At 39.6% G+C, this 19,336-nt stretch overlaps 1 protein-coding gene across 2 annotated transcripts in view; it reads right to left on the bottom strand.

Annotated features, from left to right (window-relative positions):
* The window catches only part of ZZEF1 (zinc finger ZZ-type and EF-hand domain containing 1), a 57,378-nt gene that overhangs the window by 12,629 nt on the left and 25,413 nt on the right, over nucleotides 1-19,336 (bottom strand). Inside the window, exons 25-46 of one of the 2 annotated variants that reach the window (XM_017828845.1) lie at nucleotides 18,798-18,946; nucleotides 18,027-18,267; nucleotides 16,396-16,475; nucleotides 15,433-15,526; nucleotides 14,345-14,855; nucleotides 13,552-13,716; nucleotides 12,212-12,331; nucleotides 11,228-11,389; nucleotides 10,458-10,587; nucleotides 10,076-10,214; nucleotides 9,718-9,883; nucleotides 8,971-9,233; nucleotides 7,791-7,963; nucleotides 7,062-7,209; nucleotides 6,354-6,493; nucleotides 5,674-5,951; nucleotides 4,436-4,610; nucleotides 3,759-3,891; nucleotides 2,567-2,763; nucleotides 1,889-2,008; nucleotides 761-949; nucleotides 314-414 (exon numbers count right to left, since the gene is read on the bottom strand). In XM_017828845.1, coding sequence (XP_017684334.1) covers nucleotides 314-414; nucleotides 761-949; nucleotides 1,889-2,008; nucleotides 2,567-2,763; nucleotides 3,759-3,891; nucleotides 4,436-4,610; nucleotides 5,674-5,951; nucleotides 6,354-6,493; nucleotides 7,062-7,209; nucleotides 7,791-7,963; nucleotides 8,971-9,233; nucleotides 9,718-9,883; nucleotides 10,076-10,214; nucleotides 10,458-10,587; nucleotides 11,228-11,389; nucleotides 12,212-12,331; nucleotides 13,552-13,716; nucleotides 14,345-14,855; nucleotides 15,433-15,526; nucleotides 16,396-16,475; nucleotides 18,027-18,267; nucleotides 18,798-18,946 — 3,874 coding nt within the window. The remainder of the gene's footprint in view (nucleotides 1-313; nucleotides 415-760; nucleotides 950-1,888; nucleotides 2,009-2,566; nucleotides 2,764-3,758; nucleotides 3,892-4,435; nucleotides 4,611-5,673; nucleotides 5,952-6,353; nucleotides 6,494-7,061; nucleotides 7,210-7,790; nucleotides 7,964-8,970; nucleotides 9,234-9,717; nucleotides 9,884-10,075; nucleotides 10,215-10,457; nucleotides 10,588-11,227; nucleotides 11,390-12,211; nucleotides 12,332-13,551; nucleotides 13,717-14,344; nucleotides 14,856-15,432; nucleotides 15,527-16,395; nucleotides 16,476-18,026; nucleotides 18,268-18,797; nucleotides 18,947-19,336) is intronic. The other variant, XM_017828846.1, reaches the window with a different exon arrangement.

Here is a 19,336-nt window from a genome sequence, read left to right as displayed (position 1 = left end):
AGAACACAGTGTCTCCATGAGTAGAGTACTGGAAGCCACATGGAAGCTCTTGATTCCTCCTTAATTTGCAGAATTTAGAGCCACAGTAGATCTTCCTATGGGAGTTACCACACAGAGAAGAACACGTGACGTGTTGCAGAAGATGGTGACTTGCTTCCACAAATACACCTCACTAGGAGTTTATTGCCTTACTTTTTCAGACATGAAAACCAAATTGTATCCTTGGAACAATTTCTGTTTGGCCCCAAGAAGATTTTAGGTTTTCACCCACATCTAGCAACTGTCTTTCTGCTGGACCCAGACTGTCACATACCTCTTCTGAACCTCCAGGAAAAAAGAATCTGTTCTTTTCATCTGCAGCTCATACATGGCTCGAAGAATATGGAGAGGTGCATTAAGTGCATCATGTGTCATCTGAGAAAGGAGCAAGAAAAGAAAAAAAAAAGGTATTATATGGGAAAAAGAAATTTGAGGTTCTTTGAGGATGTCATAGTACTATTTTCCCACCTATAGGTAGAGAGTTAATGAACTTAATATTCGGGTTAATAAAAATGAAAATTAATTTAGCAAAACACTTTCTAATTATTTTGTAGCATTCATTACTGTAATTCTATTTTATTTTCTTTAGAGAAAGATACACTGAAATCATAGACCCATATTTTGTAAATTTAGAAAAAAACCAGCCATATAAACTACCAAATGTTTTATGCAACTAGAAAATTCACAGTAACTTCAAAAGAGGTAAACTAAGTTTAAATACCAAGAAGCATATTTTGGTGGCTTCATCCAAACCCTCCAGAGGGTCAAGTTTGTTCTGCTCTACATCAACAGGAGCAACAACAGGCTGCTCCACATCTTGGTCTTGTTCCCTTTCTTCCCGTTCAGTGTCCTCCTGTTCAGCCAGAGAACTGATATCTTGCTTTGAGGAATACAGCATTATTGACAAAATCTGTACAGAAAAAAGGTAGCATATGGTGTGACAGCTGTAGATATTATTAGTGTATCTGCAATCAGCATTTAAGAACATTATCAGATCTGGACAGTGTTCAACACATGCTATTCTAAAAAGAAGCAGCACCTAAAAAAAGAAAAACTCCCAAAACACAAAACCAAACCATTTCCCACTTCACAAATGAGTTACACCTTCCAGGCTGCTACAAAGACAACTTCAGTGATTAGCTGAGAGCGTGAAAAAAATTGAGAAAATTATTATTTAACCATTTCAATACATCAAAGGTTTGAGGATTCTCACAGAGCGAAATGACTGTCACCAAAATGCCAGTGATGCCCCTCCAGACTCTTCTCCTTTGAAAACATCCCTCTGGCTTCAGCAGAGCTGCAGTCCCACATATCAATTAACACAACTCTTGGCCAAGATAAAACACAGCTAACAGCTGAACCACACTTCTCTCTCAGGAATTAACAATCCTCCTGCCAGAACATCCCCACACACGAGCATGTCCCCATCTGCACTGCAGCAGCACCTCGTGCTCGTCAGGGAGCAAGGCAAGGCATGCTTTGCTTTGAGATTATTACTTTTTAAATGGAAGAACATGGAAGAATTATTTTTTAAATGGAAGAATTTTCAGGAACAGCCTAAATAAAATCCAAAAAAGAAACCGAGTAGATGATTAATGCCTGGTCTTGCACATTTCTTTCAAATATAATGAAATTAATTAAAATCAGCCCCTGCTTTAAAGAAGTTGAACTATTATCTACACAATTATGATGGATAGAGGAAGGCAGATTGAAGGATACAGTTAAGTGAACATATTTTAGGGACTAATTAGAAATACTCTTGAGACTTCCCTCCCAGAAGGGAAGTGCAGTGCCATGAGTTCTGAGCTGCTGTGTGTAGCCTGACTTCCTAAAGTGTCACTTTTCTTACCTCCAAGTCTCGCAGAAGCCAGGTCTTACTGAAGCCAGTTCCTTTGCTACATTTCTTTACTAGAAGCTTGAGCAAACCAGACTGAAGAAAGGCAGCTTGGACTTCCTTGAAGCCATGAATCTACAGGCACACACAAATAAATAAGAAAAAAAGGAACAATGCATCACAATGCTTGTGAGGCCTTGTCACACAGCCTCAGATAGATTTCCTGCCCAGATGAACTACATTGGGAACCCTTTCATTTCCCTAAAACACAAATCTCCACTTCAAATCCCTTAAGGGGATCATCTAGGACATGCACACAGTAGTAACTGAATGTCTGTTTTGTTCTGACAGTCAAAAAAAACACAGGTTCCCTCTTCAAATACTTCAGGAGTGAGAAAAGGGGAATGTGAACCTCACTCCATAAAGTGTTCTCTCTATGAATTTCTTCTCCAGCTTTCATGAATGGTTGGCCCCCAGAGAGGAGAAGCAATCCAACTCCCAGCTCAGACTCACAAATGCTATTTAAAGCCCAGTAACATTTTCACTCCCCTCCAGACTGGGAATGAAAGGAGCCAGCTGTGAGAGAAATGCCCTTGCAGGAGTTCCCCAATGTGCTCATTCAATCCCCAAGTTCCTGTAGTGCAGGGTAGAACATGAATTGTTATTTATCTATAATAGTCTAATGCCAGATACCTTCAGAGTTCTGTAAAGCCCCTTCAGAGCCAGTGACAAGACCCAGGTTGTTTCCACTGCCTCAGCATAGCTGCTGTCCAGGCTGGTTTGCAGGAGGTGGGTGGATATGAGGACAAAGTGCTGGAGGTACTGTCTCAGCTGGGTCTGGGAATCACTGCCCTCTTGTTCACATTTCTGAATCAACTGATAGTCTTTCACTACAACAGAGAACAAACACAATGTTCCAGGTTCATTTTCAAATGTTGTGGAGTCATCTCCTACCAGTAGATATGAGTAGGCTGAGACATGATCACAATCCCTACATGAATTGTGTTCTAATAAAGGTCTTGTACTGAAATTACCTCAGTCAAGAAAATATTTCATTTTTTCAATGCAAATTAAAAATCCCAAGGTAGCTCCTGGTAACAGCTGACTGTCTGCACATATTTGCACATTAGCAGTACAGCATTAAAGCAGCACAGGTTGCATTTCACAATTAAAACGGGGAAAGTTTTGACCTGCAATTGATATGATGAAATAAATCTTGCCAGTCTTACTGTTTAAAATGTCAACAGCTGAAAAAAAGAAAAGCTTTTATGTTCAAATCTTCCTTCAATATCAAAAAGCAGTTTAGTCTGTTGATTTTTCCAAATGTCTTTTACACAACTTCAACAGTCAAATCTTAGGACAACCTTTGCTTTATTAACTTCACAATATCAGGTCACGTATCCCAAAGCAGAAAGTCTTTGCTCCTAGGGATCCAACTAATTTGTTATATGTTAAACATTTAACTTGGTCTCAGATTTTAGGGGTATCCAAATTGTTTTTAAATTAGCAATTGTTTTAAAACACTAAGCACAGGTGTGAAAAGGATAAGACAAAAGTAGTAAGCAAATCTCAAAACAGGAAGAGTTGCTGAGATTTCTCAATTTAATAGAATGGTCTCAAAAGTGTTCTAAATCTTTTTCTGAATAAAAATAGTTTCAAAAAGAAAACATGTCTTCCCAACCATTACTGCAGAAGCTTCACAATATGTTTGTGACCTGCAAGCAGAATTAGCTGAGGCAGAAAATCAGACACCTTACTAATAATGGAATTCAAACTCTGCAGACCTGCACAAAGTGATTGAGATAAAAACATGCTTTTGGGTTTCCATAAGAAACTGTAAGGCAATACTGTGTGATCCTCTGATAAAACAAAAATGTCACAGAACCTGTTTTTCTCTTGCGGGTTTTGATGTCTACAACCACGGCCCTGTTTTTCTCCGTGAAATGCTTCAGGATGATCACGTTGTGAGGCTCGTTGGCATTGTCCATGTACACAGAACGAGTGCCCATACACAGCACCTGAAATGGCAGCAGAATTTCAGTCATCATTTGGAACACCCACTTGCAAACACACAGCCATGCATTATATTGGTTACATTTGCTTGTACTTGGTATTGTATTTTTTAGCTGAACCCTCTGCTTGCTGCCAGATATTTGCTCATCTTTAGAAAACAGCTGTTCACTTCTATAAAATAAATGCCTGCAACAACCAGCTTAATGCTACATAGGCAATATATCAGAGTTAGGAACATCAAGAGTGAGACTGGATTGTTTTGCTTGTATAAAAGTTATTCAAACATATTAAGCTTTTCTTGCAGTAGTTGTAAGTAGCATTCAAAGAAATGCCAGGGAAAACCAGCCCCATTATTCTTGATTAGATCAACATTTTGTACAAATTTGATTAGATCAAACTGTGCACAATTGGAAAGATGTGAACTCTGGCACAGAGTGTTTTGAGAGTTTATAATGGATGTCCCCAGTCAATGAAATCCATCGTATTTAGAAATAAACACCTAAAAGCTTTAACCAATTTCATCTGCTTTAGTACCAATAGGCCACTTACCTCAGGAAACCCAACCAGCACCAGTAAAGTGAAGATATTGGTGTGTTTTAGCTGGAAGGGCAGCTGCTTGATGCAGTGGTCAGTGAAGGCAGCGATCACACTGTGCCACTGCACGGAGGAGTTCAGGGATCGAAGGATGTCTGCCATGGAACTCGCCCAGTCCAGGCCCACACGACTGCAAAGCAAGAGCAGGCTGCATTAGGGGGGCTGACTACACTTACCTGCAAATGTTTTTCCCCAACATAGTGTATCACTCTTAATCTGTCAGAGCTGTAGCTTTCATATTGTTACAAAACAGTTTTTCCCAAATATTTGAAGCTTTCACTCCAGCTGACACATTAATTCCGTTTGGTTTCTCCTCACTAGAATGTAAATACTCCTCTGTTTTCTGAAAGGGTTTACAGTCCCAAATCAAAGTGTGCCTGAACATTGTCACTGTTAATTCTGAATTTTAGTTTAGAGCTCAGAAGTTTTTGCTGGCATGACAGCGAGTGGTTTATTTCCCATGTATGTGACTACCTGCTCGCTCTGGGATCACACAAACAATCCAGAGGGACTGGCCTCCTTGCTCTAAAGTTAGTTTTGGAGAAAATCCTTTCCCTCAGCTGACGCTCTGGATATTCTGCCTTTAAATTTCATACGCTTTTCTATTTGTTTGTGAACCTTCCCTGTGAAACAAGAGCTACACTGAAAAATAAGTCACATTTAACAGGCACAACGTTAATCTCAGAATGCTTGGAGTTTTCTCAGGAGCTTCAAAATCTGTCCCTCCCTGCTGTTTCCACTGCAATCTTACCAGACAAAAACCTCTCTTGAATACTCTCACACAAAAGGGCCAGCTCCAGAATTCAGCACTGGTGATAGTTACAACAGGACACACTCTCCTCCTTTCCCAAGTTACACAAGAGATGTAACAATGCAAGAGAATTAACGTCATATAAAACATATGGGGCTGTATTTTGGTTTTCCTCAAAGTTTCCTAACCTTCCTTCTTCCTCTATGACATGCTATGTAGGTAAGCACAGGAAATAAAGCCACTTTTCAGCAGCCAGCCAGCCTTCTTCTGGAAGGAAATTAAGATTCCCACTGCAGCAAGGGCTGCAGATGCTAAACCCTTTCCACAATCAGGGTACAGGTTTAATTGACTTTCAATTAAAAAGCCTCTATGCACGAGACACCCATGAAAGAAAATTACAAGTCATCAGAGATTAATTAATTGGTTTAAAGGAAAAAAGCACCTGTCTAAACACACAGCTCCCAGACTGAACAGGAGATGAGTTGTCTTCCATCCTTCTGGCACTGTAGACCCATCTCCTGGTACAAACAAATTGTGTTTGGCTGAAAGGATTTTAGTCACTGCAGCATCCACTTCTGCAGGCATAAGCCTCAGGATTAACTGGCCCAGAAGTCCCAAGGTTAAATGATAAGTTTCATTTAAGTGGCCAGCATTTGAGATTACAACATGAAACATCAGTGGAAGTATTTGTTCCAGGTTCATCAAAGACATTGTGGAGCCCTACGGAAAGAGAAAATCCTCAGTAAGGCAAGGAAAGAAAACAAGATTTTGAGTCAAAGTCAGCAAATACGAAAGCTTCTGCTCTAATGGTCTTTCAAACAGGAAAAGAGGAATGAAGAAATTATGTTCCTACTTTGGTTGTTGGCCTGTTAAATTGACCTAAACTGAAGATTTAAACCCTGCAGGTGTTGAACAGTTAAGACAAACTGTTCATGGATACAATTCCCTTCCCTCCCCCCCTCCATGACCTCAGTAATGTGCACTGTCCTCAGACATTCTAATTCAAATTTTATAACACATAAGCAACAAAAGCCCATTTCCCACATTTAATTCACTATGAATTTTATTCATGTTACTGGTTACACCTAGAAAACTACCCAGATTGAAGTGAAAAGAACTAACTGATTTGAAAGGTGGTAACATAGCAGCCAGCAGTCCCAGAATCCTCTTCTGAGAGCATTCAGCAAAAACTTGTTCCTGGCTAGGTATTAAAACCTTCTCTGCTTGCTTTTGGGCTGAATCCTCTGAGAGGGAGTCACCTGCTGTTTAAATAAAAACAAAAGAAGAAAATACCCCAAGTGACATTAAAAATAAAAGAAATACGTGATAGCTTAATTTTTATAATTAAAATCTAAAAAGAAATAGAACTTTTTAAAAAGATAAAAATTTGAGAAAAATATCTTTATAATAAAAGACAGTAGGTAAACAGATTTACACCATCTACTAAAAACATACAAAGACCAGTGCTAACAGACAGATCCACTGAACAATCATAATTCTTACAATACTAATCTTTAACAGGATAAGACACCGAATTTCTGGTTCCAAGCACATCAGAACACACAAATATTGTGTTAGGCCAACAGGAACTTTGATGTCTATACATGAATATGTATCTGTGGAAGTCTACTCCGACTTCTAGAATCCTTTAAACCAGCTGCAAGGTAGTTGTTCAAAGCAATGTGCCTGGCAGCTTTCACAAAGCAGAGTCTGGCTGCATTAAAGACATTTGCAAATATGCAAAATTGGATCAGGAATAAAAAGACAGCTGTTTGCTTTGCACATGAATGGGTATTCCTGTGACAGGGAAAGCGAGGAATCATTTTTTACCTGCTGGAGAAACAGTCTCATCCACAGAAAAGTCTGACTCTTGTCTCACAGCAGCTTTCTTTGCAAAGACACCTTTGCTTTCACTTCCTTGTTTTCCTGCTTTCTCTTCTGCAGGAGACTGGATTTCCTTGCGAGTGCCTCCTTTCCCCTAAGAATAAAACAAAGGTACTAAAAGATTAAAACAAAATTTAATACCTGCAGAAACAAGCACGGAAAGAAGTCAGTCATCTGCACTTGACAAACACTTTTTTCTACAAATATCAAAACCTTTTATTGGTGAATAACTTCTTGATGTATTCATGTCTTAAGCTTTCATACAGTTAAGTTTATTTATTTTCTTGTATCTCTGTGCATAAAATTATTATACTGTAATGGTTTTATACACTGAATAAACTGTTTTATACACTGTGTAAAACTGTAGGAAACCCATTTTCCTACCTAAACAGTGCTACCAACCAGGGGAAATGACAGCCCTTTCAGAAAGAATGATCTTTATCCCTTCCCTCCAATACTTCTGTGCATCAGTTTTCTCTAAGAGGTGATGCCTCTGTGTCTTTGATCAGCTGGATCTAATGAAAAAGTGAACTAATCAACAACTGTCCCCTTGTCCCCTAACTTTTACCCACAAATGAAATCATTACTATCCATTATTTCAGTTACAGGTCCAGAAGAGGATGTTTAAGCACCTGAAGATCACACATCTGATATCAGGAAGTAACAGGTACTCACATTACAATGCACAAAGGAGCCTGTGCTGGGTTTCTCATCTCTTCCCTTCCCTGCTTTATCACCAGGATGCCTTTTTGGAGCACTGTCTGTGGCAGGACTGCCTGAAACAGTGTCATTCTCTGAGAAGGATTCACCTTCTGGTAACATGCAGAGGAGAGCTAAATTTTTCAGTCCTGAGAGCAAGAAAGTGGTAAAAGCTGTTGAGTGGCAAGATGGGCAAAAAGCAGAACTGAAACATTTTAAAAGAGAACCGCCAACTTCTCACACACTTCTTTTGAATATCAACTCCCTCAAAAAGATGTTTCCAATCATGTTCATTTAATTATGTAGTTCCATTAAGTACTAATTCCATTAACAGTGATGAACAGGTGGTGACATCTTCCACCACAAAGATACCATAGGGACAGAGGTCTTAATTAATTTAAGAAAGTGTTAGAGATACCCACCAACAGTGTTAATTATGAAAGGTTAATTAAATTTGTCTTATCTTTGAATCTTCTGACCACTCAAATATTTGTACAATAAAACTACATGTTACAAACAGGTTAAATAATGAGTTTGCAAAAGTACTTGGTGGTGGTGGTGGTGGTATTTCAGCTGTGTTAGAGCTGCTCACAAAAGCTACTGCCAAGCTTATTTGAATTTCAGTCTGGAATTTTTGATACATTCAACATAGGTTGAATTTGTATCGCCCTGTTTTCTGTAGTAGCTCTTAGTTCACAGAAATCCCCCTTTCCAGACAAACAAACATCATCCCCAGAAACTTCTCCTATCACAAATAAGGCTAAAAAATTCTTCCCAAGAGATACAGAGCAAAAAGCCTTTTCCTCCAAGTTCTTTGCTGTCCTTCAGCTGTCACTAACACGTTACTAACAGAACATGAAGCTGTAAAGAGATCAGTCAATACAAGAGCCACGATGGAAAAAAAAACAACCAAAGAGTTGCCAAGTTGTCTTCAATATTTACATAAGCACAAAATTAATTTTCTCAAGCTCTCCATTTTCCACGTTCCAGTGACCCTGAACGACACTTGTTCTACATTTGCTTTCTACATAAACAGTTATTCTCAGAGAAGTACACAGTGGCTTCCCTTTTCCTTTGGAAACTTTGGAGTGAGTAATGGCAGACTTCTCTGACACTTGCAGCCCCCGTTGTTTGGGAGCAGCAGGAGCTGACTCACCCTTTCCGTGCTGCGCTTTCATCAAGCAGTCCCCGATGAGCTGGATGCACTGATGCTGCAGAACTCGGGCGTGGCTGAGGACCTGGGAATCCAGTTTCTCTCCTTCCACTTCCTCCCCATTTGCCAGATCTGCACTGTAGAGGGTCAGAGCTGCAAACAACAGCCAGGAGTAGTTGTGGACGTAGGGCTGGATGAGGCGCTGCCGGTCGCTGATCCGGATGGTCACCATGGGATACACGGTGATGCTGTGGGTGGGCAGGTGGCTGCAAGGAGAAGGGACAGCAGTTAGAAATGCAGCTGTTTTCCTGCTAACCAGTGTAGTCAGTAACACACAACACCTTTACAGGAAACCTTTAAGACCCAACACATTCCAGAGGCTCCAACTGTGGGCCTGTTTTTTAGGATCTTTGGTGTCAAGCACTGAAAACTGTTATCTACACACAGCAGTGTTCAATTCTTCTATCCTGTCATACAGGGCTGGTAACTCTCCTCCTGCAGCTTTCACAGCCATGGCCAGAAAAGAATTCCTACCAAGTTACTTCAAAGGTTGAGGCAGGTTTTCAAACCACAGAGATTTTTGCTGAACTGGTCCTGTATTTGCCACATTTCCCCAAAGGACACCAAGGAAATGTTCTGACGTCAGGCACAGCCTTGCAGGAAGCCCCATGAGAAGGACTGATTGTACTTTGATGCTAATCATCTTTTTCTGCCAAGTGTGGGGGGAGAAGAAAATGACATATTTAATACCTGTCAGAGTATTTCTTTGCGTGGTAGCACCCATAGCAAAGGTCGAAGTCATCACACACATTGCAGTTCATTCTCCGACCTATGATAACTCCCTGGCAGTGATCACAGGCATATTCCATGTTAACCATTTCATGGTCATCCTCATGGCCTTCAGGTTTAACTCCACCTGTAAGGAAAGAGCACCCTGTAAAACCTTTCTGATACAGGATCTTTTCCTGATTCAGATTAGGAAAAGAAAAGTTCGGCATTTCTGAAGTTCCCCAGGAAAAAAGCGGTTGACTTTACTTCACGTATAATTCAGAAGACACTGTTTTGTCTTGGAGCACAGGGTTCTGAGGGGTTGTTTACTGGCTCTCACCCAGGAAGCAGGTTTTACACAGGTCCATGTCGTTGCACTGCAGGCAGCGGTACCGGTGCCACGGCGCGATTTCGTCACAGCCGTCACAGGATATGTCCACGTTCAGCAGGTCACAGTAACGAGCCACAAACATGTGCATCTAGAGCAAGACATGGACACAGCTTGCTTGACTATTATTTTCTGACTTCGAGAAAGCCTGTTTTAGAAAGCAGAACATTCCCCCTGCTAAAAATGGACGGGGATCTTTTAATCACTTTTTTGAAAGTCTACAGGGAGCCAGAGATCCAACTCATGAAAATTCAGTTTAAGCCAGATTCCTTTAGGCTTTTGAAGGTCTCCTATCTAACCCTTCTGCAGATAAATAAACAAAACATGAGGTCACCTTTCTCTGCTTGTCTGGGTCAGCTTGAGCTATCTTTTCATACCAGGTCTCAAACATTACATCCTGACATTCATCCATCCATTCACAGTTTTGCTTGTAGTCTGCAATTTCATCTTCTTCACTCCACTGACTAAAAGAAAAGCAAGCTTAAAATTAAGTCTGAATGCAATCAGGCTTCCCTTTAATAAAAATTTCCTTTTTTTTTTTTTTAAGAACCAAGTGCTATAACATGGTAATAAAAACAGAACTGTGAGAACTCCCATTCACCTGGTTAATAAATAACCATATAGACAGCAGGTTCTTGCCTGTGACACATTCTTAAATACATATGGAGATCAGAAAAATCAGAAAAACCTAAACTTATAAAACGTTTGAAATGCTGGCAGGTCAGATGAGACATTTAAAAGCTTTTTGACCTTCACATTTGCCCATGTGTAAGAAGTACAACTGATACAAAACTGCAACACGAAGGTGTTAAAAACATTTATCAAGGGAAGAACCAGCATTATCTACCTCCTGCTACACTGCTGAACAAGTGAAGTGCTCCAGCAGCAATCAGGTTAAAGATAAAGTTTTGATAAGTTTCTGCACTGGCAAGGTTGCAAAAGAATTCAAATACTTCAGTTAAGCCTTTGGATACTGGCCAAAATTATGCCATACTTGTTAATAGTAGTTTTACTGCTTGTTCCAGCACAAAGTTCAGGAGCCTTTCTGGGTAAAATGGTATCAATATTTAGTACCATGTGAACACTGCATCCTTCCTGACTCACCAAATGACACTGTCATGGATACTTATGTTCTCCTGGGATGTTGTCATGAGGAGATGTGGCAACTGAATCTCAACAAAGAAGGAAAGATCACTTGGCTCCCAGCTCATATCCAGGAGGTGAAGGAGAGCTGTCTGCACACAGGATAAGGCAGGAAGCAATGACCTAAATAAAAGTAAAAGATAATAAAACACGACCTAAAGTTGAAATGGTGTCTGGGGAGTAGGGCAGACACCTATACACTGATTTTCAGGCTTTACTCTGCATTAAAATGAATAACTCAGGTTTATCAGTGTATTAGCTTACACAATTTAGCAGGCATAGACTATGGAATTCGAAATAAAGGTGGTGTCTTTATGGATTCACTTAAGATGGAGCTGATGCTATTGCCCCAGCATCAGCAAGAGGGTTTGTCTCTTCTCTGCAGTACATTTTGGAGGAATTTTTTCTCTTAGAAAACTTTGCCATCTTCAGTCAAAACTGAACAAAGGACTTGAGAGTTACTGGCAGAGAGACTGACATTTATAGTCACAAAATTCTCATTTCTTTAGGACACACAGCTAGAAATCCCCCAAATGCTAACCAGAATGTTACAAAACATGAGTTTTAACATTAAAGCATGGTTGCAGAATTGCCATATTTATCGTGGCATCACTCTTGCCCGAGTATTCCACAATAAATTTGCTATTTCCAGTATTTTACTACTGAGCTTCAGAAACACATTGTGGAATTAGAACTATGAAATGCAATAATTCAAGTTTTTAACATTGATAAATTTATTGTGGTTTCCTGCATAGTAGTAATAACAAGCCAACTTGGCATTTTTGATCACAAGATCCTTATTTAGTTCTGTAAATAATGCAAAGTATAGTTTGATTAAGTCAAAATTAATTAGGGCATTAAACAACAAATAACAAATGATAAGGGAAGAGGCGTGGAGGAACAGTGAATAAAAATCACAGAAATAAGGCAAGAATTGTACTGTACCTGTCATTAATAGCACTAAATCCCTTCACAGAATTAACCAGGAATAAAACAAGCTGATAGTAGGACTCCCGAATCTCTTTGTGTAGCTCAGCACCACAACCTTCCAGGTTTCCAAAGTAGCTGGAAATTAAAGAGTCAGTTTAGTAACCTAGAATTCATTGTTATATTTTAGGTGGGATGGTTTGTAAAAATTTTACAAACAGGCTATTTTTAAACCCCTCCCCAAAAGTGGGAAGAATGTTGTGTTTTATTTAAAATGCAGTCTGGTAGTTTCAAACAAAAATAAAAGAATCCTGTACCAGAAATCAGAAGGAACTCGTGGCACTAATGATGGAACATTCCTTCGAATTAAAAATGCCCTTCACAAAAATCTAATCAAGATCTTAAAGGAAGTCAGTGCACAAGATGACCATGGAGAGCTCCTGACAAGGGAGAAGCCAAGTGACAGAGTTGACACACCACAGAAATGAGACCTAAATTTATGAACCAGAGCAGCACAGTATTGGCTCCTGATCTGAGACAGGGTTTTCTAGTTGCATACAAAATTTGGAAAAAAAAAATAAAATTCCAAATTGTCTTTCCTCACTTAGAACAACAACTGCACAACCATACAATTGATATGATCTCCTTTGGCTCTTTTCCCTGGGTGTGGGAGCATGTCCAGGAACTGGTGCCAAGCCAACAGCACTGCAGACCTTGGCTTGACATCCATCCTTTTGGCCTCTGGCACACAAGTGGAATATGCCACCCCACAACAAAACTGGTCTGGTACAGGTGTCACACCCAAAGTTATGAAAATTCATGAAAAAGCAAATGTTACAGCGTGCACCAATCTTGGATGTCATTCTGCCAGACAGTTTGTAAATCAAGATGACACCTAAAGCTCACAAAAATTATAAAGATGCAATGTTACCTAAGTAATTACAAGTTAAATTAGTTGGATCACTACAGGTTTCTCTTAGATGACAAAGAAACCAATCTAGAACCACAGAGGAACTATAACTACAGCAATAAGTGAAGACTTCAGTCTTTTTGAGTCTATTGTGATCCGGTTGGGACTGTAAAGATGTTTCTGGGTGACTCAAACACATGATACCTACTGGCATGAACAGCTGTGCAACCAAGTCCCACTTGAAAATAACAATTAATTTTCCTTTTTTTAACTGAAGCACACAAGATATGCACAGCAGCCTGAAAACTAAACCTCAAGTTGTATTTTTATTATCCACATGTGTTGAAAAGCAATAACTTTCTACTGTTTTCAGTCTACATGAACTGGGGGAGCACAAGGACTAAGACATTAAATCACATGGCTGAGATTTATCCAAATAACGACCTACTTTGTGAAATCTTTCTGGCAGGCCAGAAGTTCCAGGAGGAAGAGCACACAGGGAGGGTGAAAGCAGTGTGGCTGCCCAAGAGAGTTGAGGCACTGGCGGATTGTCTTGAGCACTTCCATGATACTCTGCCCTTGGGATTTTCTCAAAGCAAGAACCTTTAAAACACTAAGAGCAAAACAAACCAAACCAAAACAAAACAATGAAAACTTCAAAATAAATAAATCACAATTCAAGAAGCCTTTGACTAATCACACAAGAGCTTTGAATCTGAATTTTCAGTTCTATTTCAGCAGTTGGGTGACTGACAGAGCTTCAAACAGAATCCAGCAATTCCTGCACCACCCCACGTTTTAGAGCCCCAAACAGACAAGCTGAGAACAAGAAATCTCTCTTCTGATTAACATTTTCAGAATACCAGGTAACTTGAGATGGAACCCCTCTCTGTGTGGTATCAAGGACTGGTAACAGTGATACACCATGTCTTTGCTGTTTGTAGATAAAAAGCAAAATGCCCCTGCAAATAAAATAAATCTCAGGAAGCAAGACAATAAATTGCCAAATAATTGGTTTTTATATTCTGTTCTACATGATAGAAGCAAATGAAATGAAATAGGACTCTCTGAGCCACTACCTGGTCATGAATAGCTGAAGTCTGATATTAAGTCTGACAACTATTCACATATAAAATGTTTTTCAATGCTGTCTTGATGCTAAAATATGTTTTATTCCTCCTGAAGAGGTGTGAAGATGAGCTTCTGTATTTTATAATGGGCAACACTTTCAATTTGCTTACCTCTCATGTGAAAGGGACTGATCCTTTATAAAGTCTAAAATGTTCTTCAAAATAGGGTATTTTTCCTTTACAGTAGGCACAGGTCTTGGCTCCTCCATGGATCTGAAGGACAGGAGCCTCAGCCTTCCCCTGCTCAGCTGAGACTTCCTTGTAGGGGTGGAAGGAGGTGATGACACATCTTCTTGCTGGGAAACTGCATTTTCAACAGGTTTACTATGAAATGCAGGTGCTGCTTCTGTTGGGAGGGGGTCTGGAACTTGTTTAATCTTCAGCTCAGACTGTGATGTTTGGTCCCCCTCTTTTGAAGCAGGGTGAGTTCCTGCACTGGGTGAATGTGCTGCCTGGAAGTCCATGTCCACAACTGAACCTCTTCTTTGGCATTTATCACTGACAGGCTGCTGGGGGTCATCAATGTCTTGGGTTTCCAAACTGTCTGAAGCAGAATCTTTCGTCTTTGCTCTTACAGGCAAAAAGTTCAGTAACAGAAGGCTCTTCTGCATGCAGAGTTTTGCTGCAGCACAAAACCAGTAAGAGTTAAAACCATGACAATTGAACAGCAAACTTGCTGTCTTCTGCTAAGAAAGTGATTTAACTTATTTCTTCTGAGCCAAGACAGCCAGAAAATACTGGTTTCCTTATTATATTGATCATGAAACACCATCAGTTGGGTAAGTTTATATTTGCAAATCTGAATAATCCCACTGAACCATATGAAGTACACAGCAGCTAATGAGAATACATTTTATTCTAATAACCATCAGCTGCTATTCTAACATCAGTTCACTGTGGTAAGAAGTATCTACAAAAATAGATGAACATAAGTTCAGGACCAGATGACCCAAGTGAGAGGTCACTCCCTGCAGAATTTCCTCACATTCTATTTTCTGCAAAGAACAGCAGAGAACAATTCATGCAATGAATTGCAATGACAGTTCATGCAATGTGCACTGGGTTATCTCTTAAGGTATTAAAAAGTAACCCCAGTCGCCAACTTACCTTTTACAGCAAAAATAATGTCTTAAGATTTACAAGGCAATGCCTTAGTAAACTCCCTGGAGTGCTTATACATTTGGAAAGGCAACACTCACCAAGAGTTTCTGGGTTCACCTCACTTGCTTCCGTGTTCTGCTTCTCCTCAGTATCATTTCCCCTCCCCATCAGGGATTTCTGCTTCATTTCCAACTGTAGACAGGATGTTAAAACAGTTAAAATATGATCCCCCCCGTGTATCTCTACAGCAGGCAGGATGAAGACTGTATTGCTCTAAAGGAATTTAACCTCAGGAGCAGATGACAGTGGTTACTATTCCCCACTGCAGTGCAAACCACCCAGAGTCTCCAAGAGCAGCACCTCAACTGTCAGAGCTGCTCCAGGTTTGTAGGCTGAGAGCATTCCCTGTCTTGTGACTGGATGTGCATCAGCACTCTGAGGAAAAGAAGGCTTCTCCCTTACGCCCACACTCAGGAAAAGTGTGGGTATATATCTACATATATCTACATATATATATATATCCATATATCTACATATCTAGTCATGAGATAAGGTTCTCCAAAATCATGTCATCTCACTGGTGAGCTCTGTCAGATGCAATGGGTGAAGGCAATTACTCATCCTAACGTGCATCTGCACTCACTGCAACTCCAGGATAACAAGCTGCCAGGAATTCTTAGGCAGGAAAGGGAGAAGCTCACAAGATACTAGAATGATGTTTAAGACAGATTTCTTTTTATTCTATACCTCAAAAGAGCTCCAACTGCAATGTAAGAATCTTCCTAATTAACAACACACATTCTTACTGAAAAATATCACAAATTTAACTGATTGAGTCAAATTCAATGGCACATCTGGGGCAGAGGGAAGGTGGGGGGGAGTGTAAAACTACATTTAAACATTTAAGTTCAAAGCTTAGAAGTAAATATATGTTCTTCCTAAGTGAAAACAGTTGACTTAGAATCACTGAAGGAAGAGATTGTTCCACCCTACTCCTTAACATTGCATTGTAAAACATTAAGGTAAATGACATTCATAGATATCCCCCTGAGTGATCTTACCATCCATATTCTAATGGAATCAGCCAGGGAATATACTTGTGCAAACTCATCACACAAAGGCACCTTGCCTCCACTGTTGACTGGAAATGAGAGAAAGAAGAGTCCTGTTTATTTACAGCTCTGTTTTTATACAACTACTTCACTAAAATTATGCTACAGCTCTCCCCTCATCTCTTAGTCAATGCTTGGAATTATGCCTGTAAGAAAAACAGGGAATAAAACCTGCCAACTTTCATATGTCTTAAATACATAAACTGCACCTTGACAGAGTTATTTACAAAGTTAAATTACGAGTATCTTCCTCATCTCTCCCCAAAACTCATGGAAAATAAAAACCTCTCCCTATACACACAAATATCACTGATGCAAACAGAAATCAGAATAATCAAGAAATGCTTAGTATTAACTTAAAGCTCTATAGATGTATTTGTTTCCTCTATTGCTTTATGCTTTATTGAATTTCTGGAACGGACCTTCAAGATCAATTTACAAAAAATTAAAAACCTGCCAAAACAGTGTCCAAGCAAACTGGCCTGACAATGACTATGGAGAAAAAGACATTCCTACTCAGTCTTCCTTTTGCATTTCCCCTTTTTTTTATTTTTTATTTCCTTTCTCCTTTTCAGGGTGACTCGTCCCTGTGTCACATGGCAGAGGAGAACAGGGGCCTGAAATGACTCTGCCCCAGCACAACCTGACATAACAGTGGGATGGATTTCTCAAGCACTCACTAATAATTTCCTGTGCTACCCCAGTTTTCAGTCTCACTCAGAAAATTAGCCCAGTTGTCAGACACAGACAAGATGACTAAAGGCAATAACCACGTTAGTCATGGAGTCAGTCTCTGTGTCAGTCATTTTCAGTCGTAACTTCATAGCTCAGAAAAACAGCTCCATCATTCTATGACCCTATGAAAATGTAAGATGTTTGGTGTCAAAATTATGACAGAAAGGGAAAGCCTAAAATGAAACCCTTCAAAACCAAGGAACATCTTATTATCTGATACTTCAAATAATCCAAATACTTCCAGTAAACTTAAGGGAAGGATGATCCGAGTTAAAAAGTTGCTCATTTTACCTCCTGAAAAGTTGTGGTACAATGGATATTACACAAATTAAAAGCAAAACATTGCCTTTTATTTAAAAAGAAAATTTAAAGATGAATTTTGAGGACACCAAGGTTAGTTTCCAAAGTATATTTCAGAGGTCATTCACACCTCCTCCAACCCCAGCAGTTAATAACATATATAAGTTGTTGGATTTTTAGAAGAGATACAATGAGAGGGGAAAATGATCCAAGAACCTCTAATAATTGGGAGCCTCCCTGTTCTAAATTAAAGCCCCAGACAAAATCACTACTCTCTTTATGTATAGCTCTATAGGATTAGTGGCTTCTGATGGTTATTAATATTTTGCAAGTGCTCCAAAGACAAAAGGATATATTAATAAAAAATAAACACTCTAGAGAGAAGGCTTATCCAGTCTACCTAAGTGATACCTTTATACAGAACATCTTTTTTAAAACTGGCCCCACTAAACTGATTTTTAAAGGTTATGAACTGAGCTGTAAGAGAGCCTTTTACAAACTTTTAAGTCTTCATTATTAAGATAATCTAATAATATTAGAGTTACCATATTTTTGAAGCTTCTCAAATAAATCTGGAGTGAGATACACCAAAGCAGCAAATGTTGAGTTCACAGCTTGATCAATAGTAGAACCAGCAACTATATCTGTCTTTGGGGTCTGTTTTTTACATGCCTGTGTAAGTCCTTTGAAAAGTTCAGATTTTTGCCCACTGAAGTCCTGGGCAGGATCTGATTTTGCAAAGTCGATAAGAAAGTTACGGCCGACGTCGTGGGGAGAGCTCCGAGCCTGCAAAGGGTGGCAGAAAACACGGATTTTAATATTATTAATGATATATTAACATTATCTGAAAAACTGCTGCAGCTCCTTTGGTATAATTAAGTCAACCTGCAGCTTATCCAGCGCAGTTGAACGAACTGATCTAACGAAAGACGTCCCCGCACAAGGTGGGCAGTGAATTAGATGATCTCTGAAGGTCTCTCCAAACCATTTTATACAATCACAGAATAGGATCACAGACTGCTTTGAGTTGGAAGGGGCCTTAAAGCTCATCCCTGCCACGGGCAGGGTCACCTTCCACTAGCCCAGGTTGCTCCAAGCCCCATCCAGCCTGGCTGGATTTATTAGTTTCCATTTTCATAGAATAAAGGGCTCAGAACAGTTCCTTCCCTCCTCGATGTTTGAATTAAACAGCACAAGTGATGACAACTTTAGCACAGCAGCATAACCTTAAGGGCATAAGAACTCCATAAATCCAAACAAACGTGGGTGATGCCCAGGGATTCCATGCCAGTGGAACAAAAGCAGGGTGCCAGTACCTCTTTTTTCTCCTGGTGCTTGGTACTGCTCTGCCTGGCTCCCGGGGCTGCCTCAGGACACATCTGATGCCTGAAGACAGGTTTCCACAGAGGGGAATTAAGAACTGATGTTACTTTCAAAGGAGGCAAGTCTGCTTCACTACCTAGTTCTGCAAGAAAATCAAAACAGACGCTTCAGTCACCGAAGACTTTTCTTCAGTTTTACAGCTTAATGAAAATAATAAATATTAAACATCCAACGGGGGGAAAAAAACCCCAAAAAGTTAATGCAAGTAGACTAAACAAGTAATTTAACAATGTTCTCTGTTTGTCCAACGTGGTACAGAAAAGTGATATATCTTTTCTTTAATGGCAGCATCAATATCTTATCTTATGGTGACAAGGTTACATTATGGAAGGACTTTAAATAAAATATTTTTGCTGTTCTTATAACTATAGAAATTCCCCAATTTGTGAGAGAGTTTAAAAGCTTTTTCTCTTACTAAAGACATAATAATTTGCTATATGTAAGCATGCTTATATTAAGAAAGGAATAAAAT

Source organism: Lepidothrix coronata, unplaced genomic scaffold, assembly GCF_001604755.1.
Source record: "Lepidothrix coronata isolate B3197 unplaced genomic scaffold, Lepidothrix_coronata-1.0 Scaffold154, whole genome shotgun sequence".
Lineage (NCBI taxonomy): Eukaryota > Metazoa > Chordata > Aves > Passeriformes > Pipridae > Lepidothrix > Lepidothrix coronata.
The sequence above is the reverse complement of the archived record's forward strand: the minus strand, read 5'-3'. Positions and strand labels throughout refer to the sequence as shown.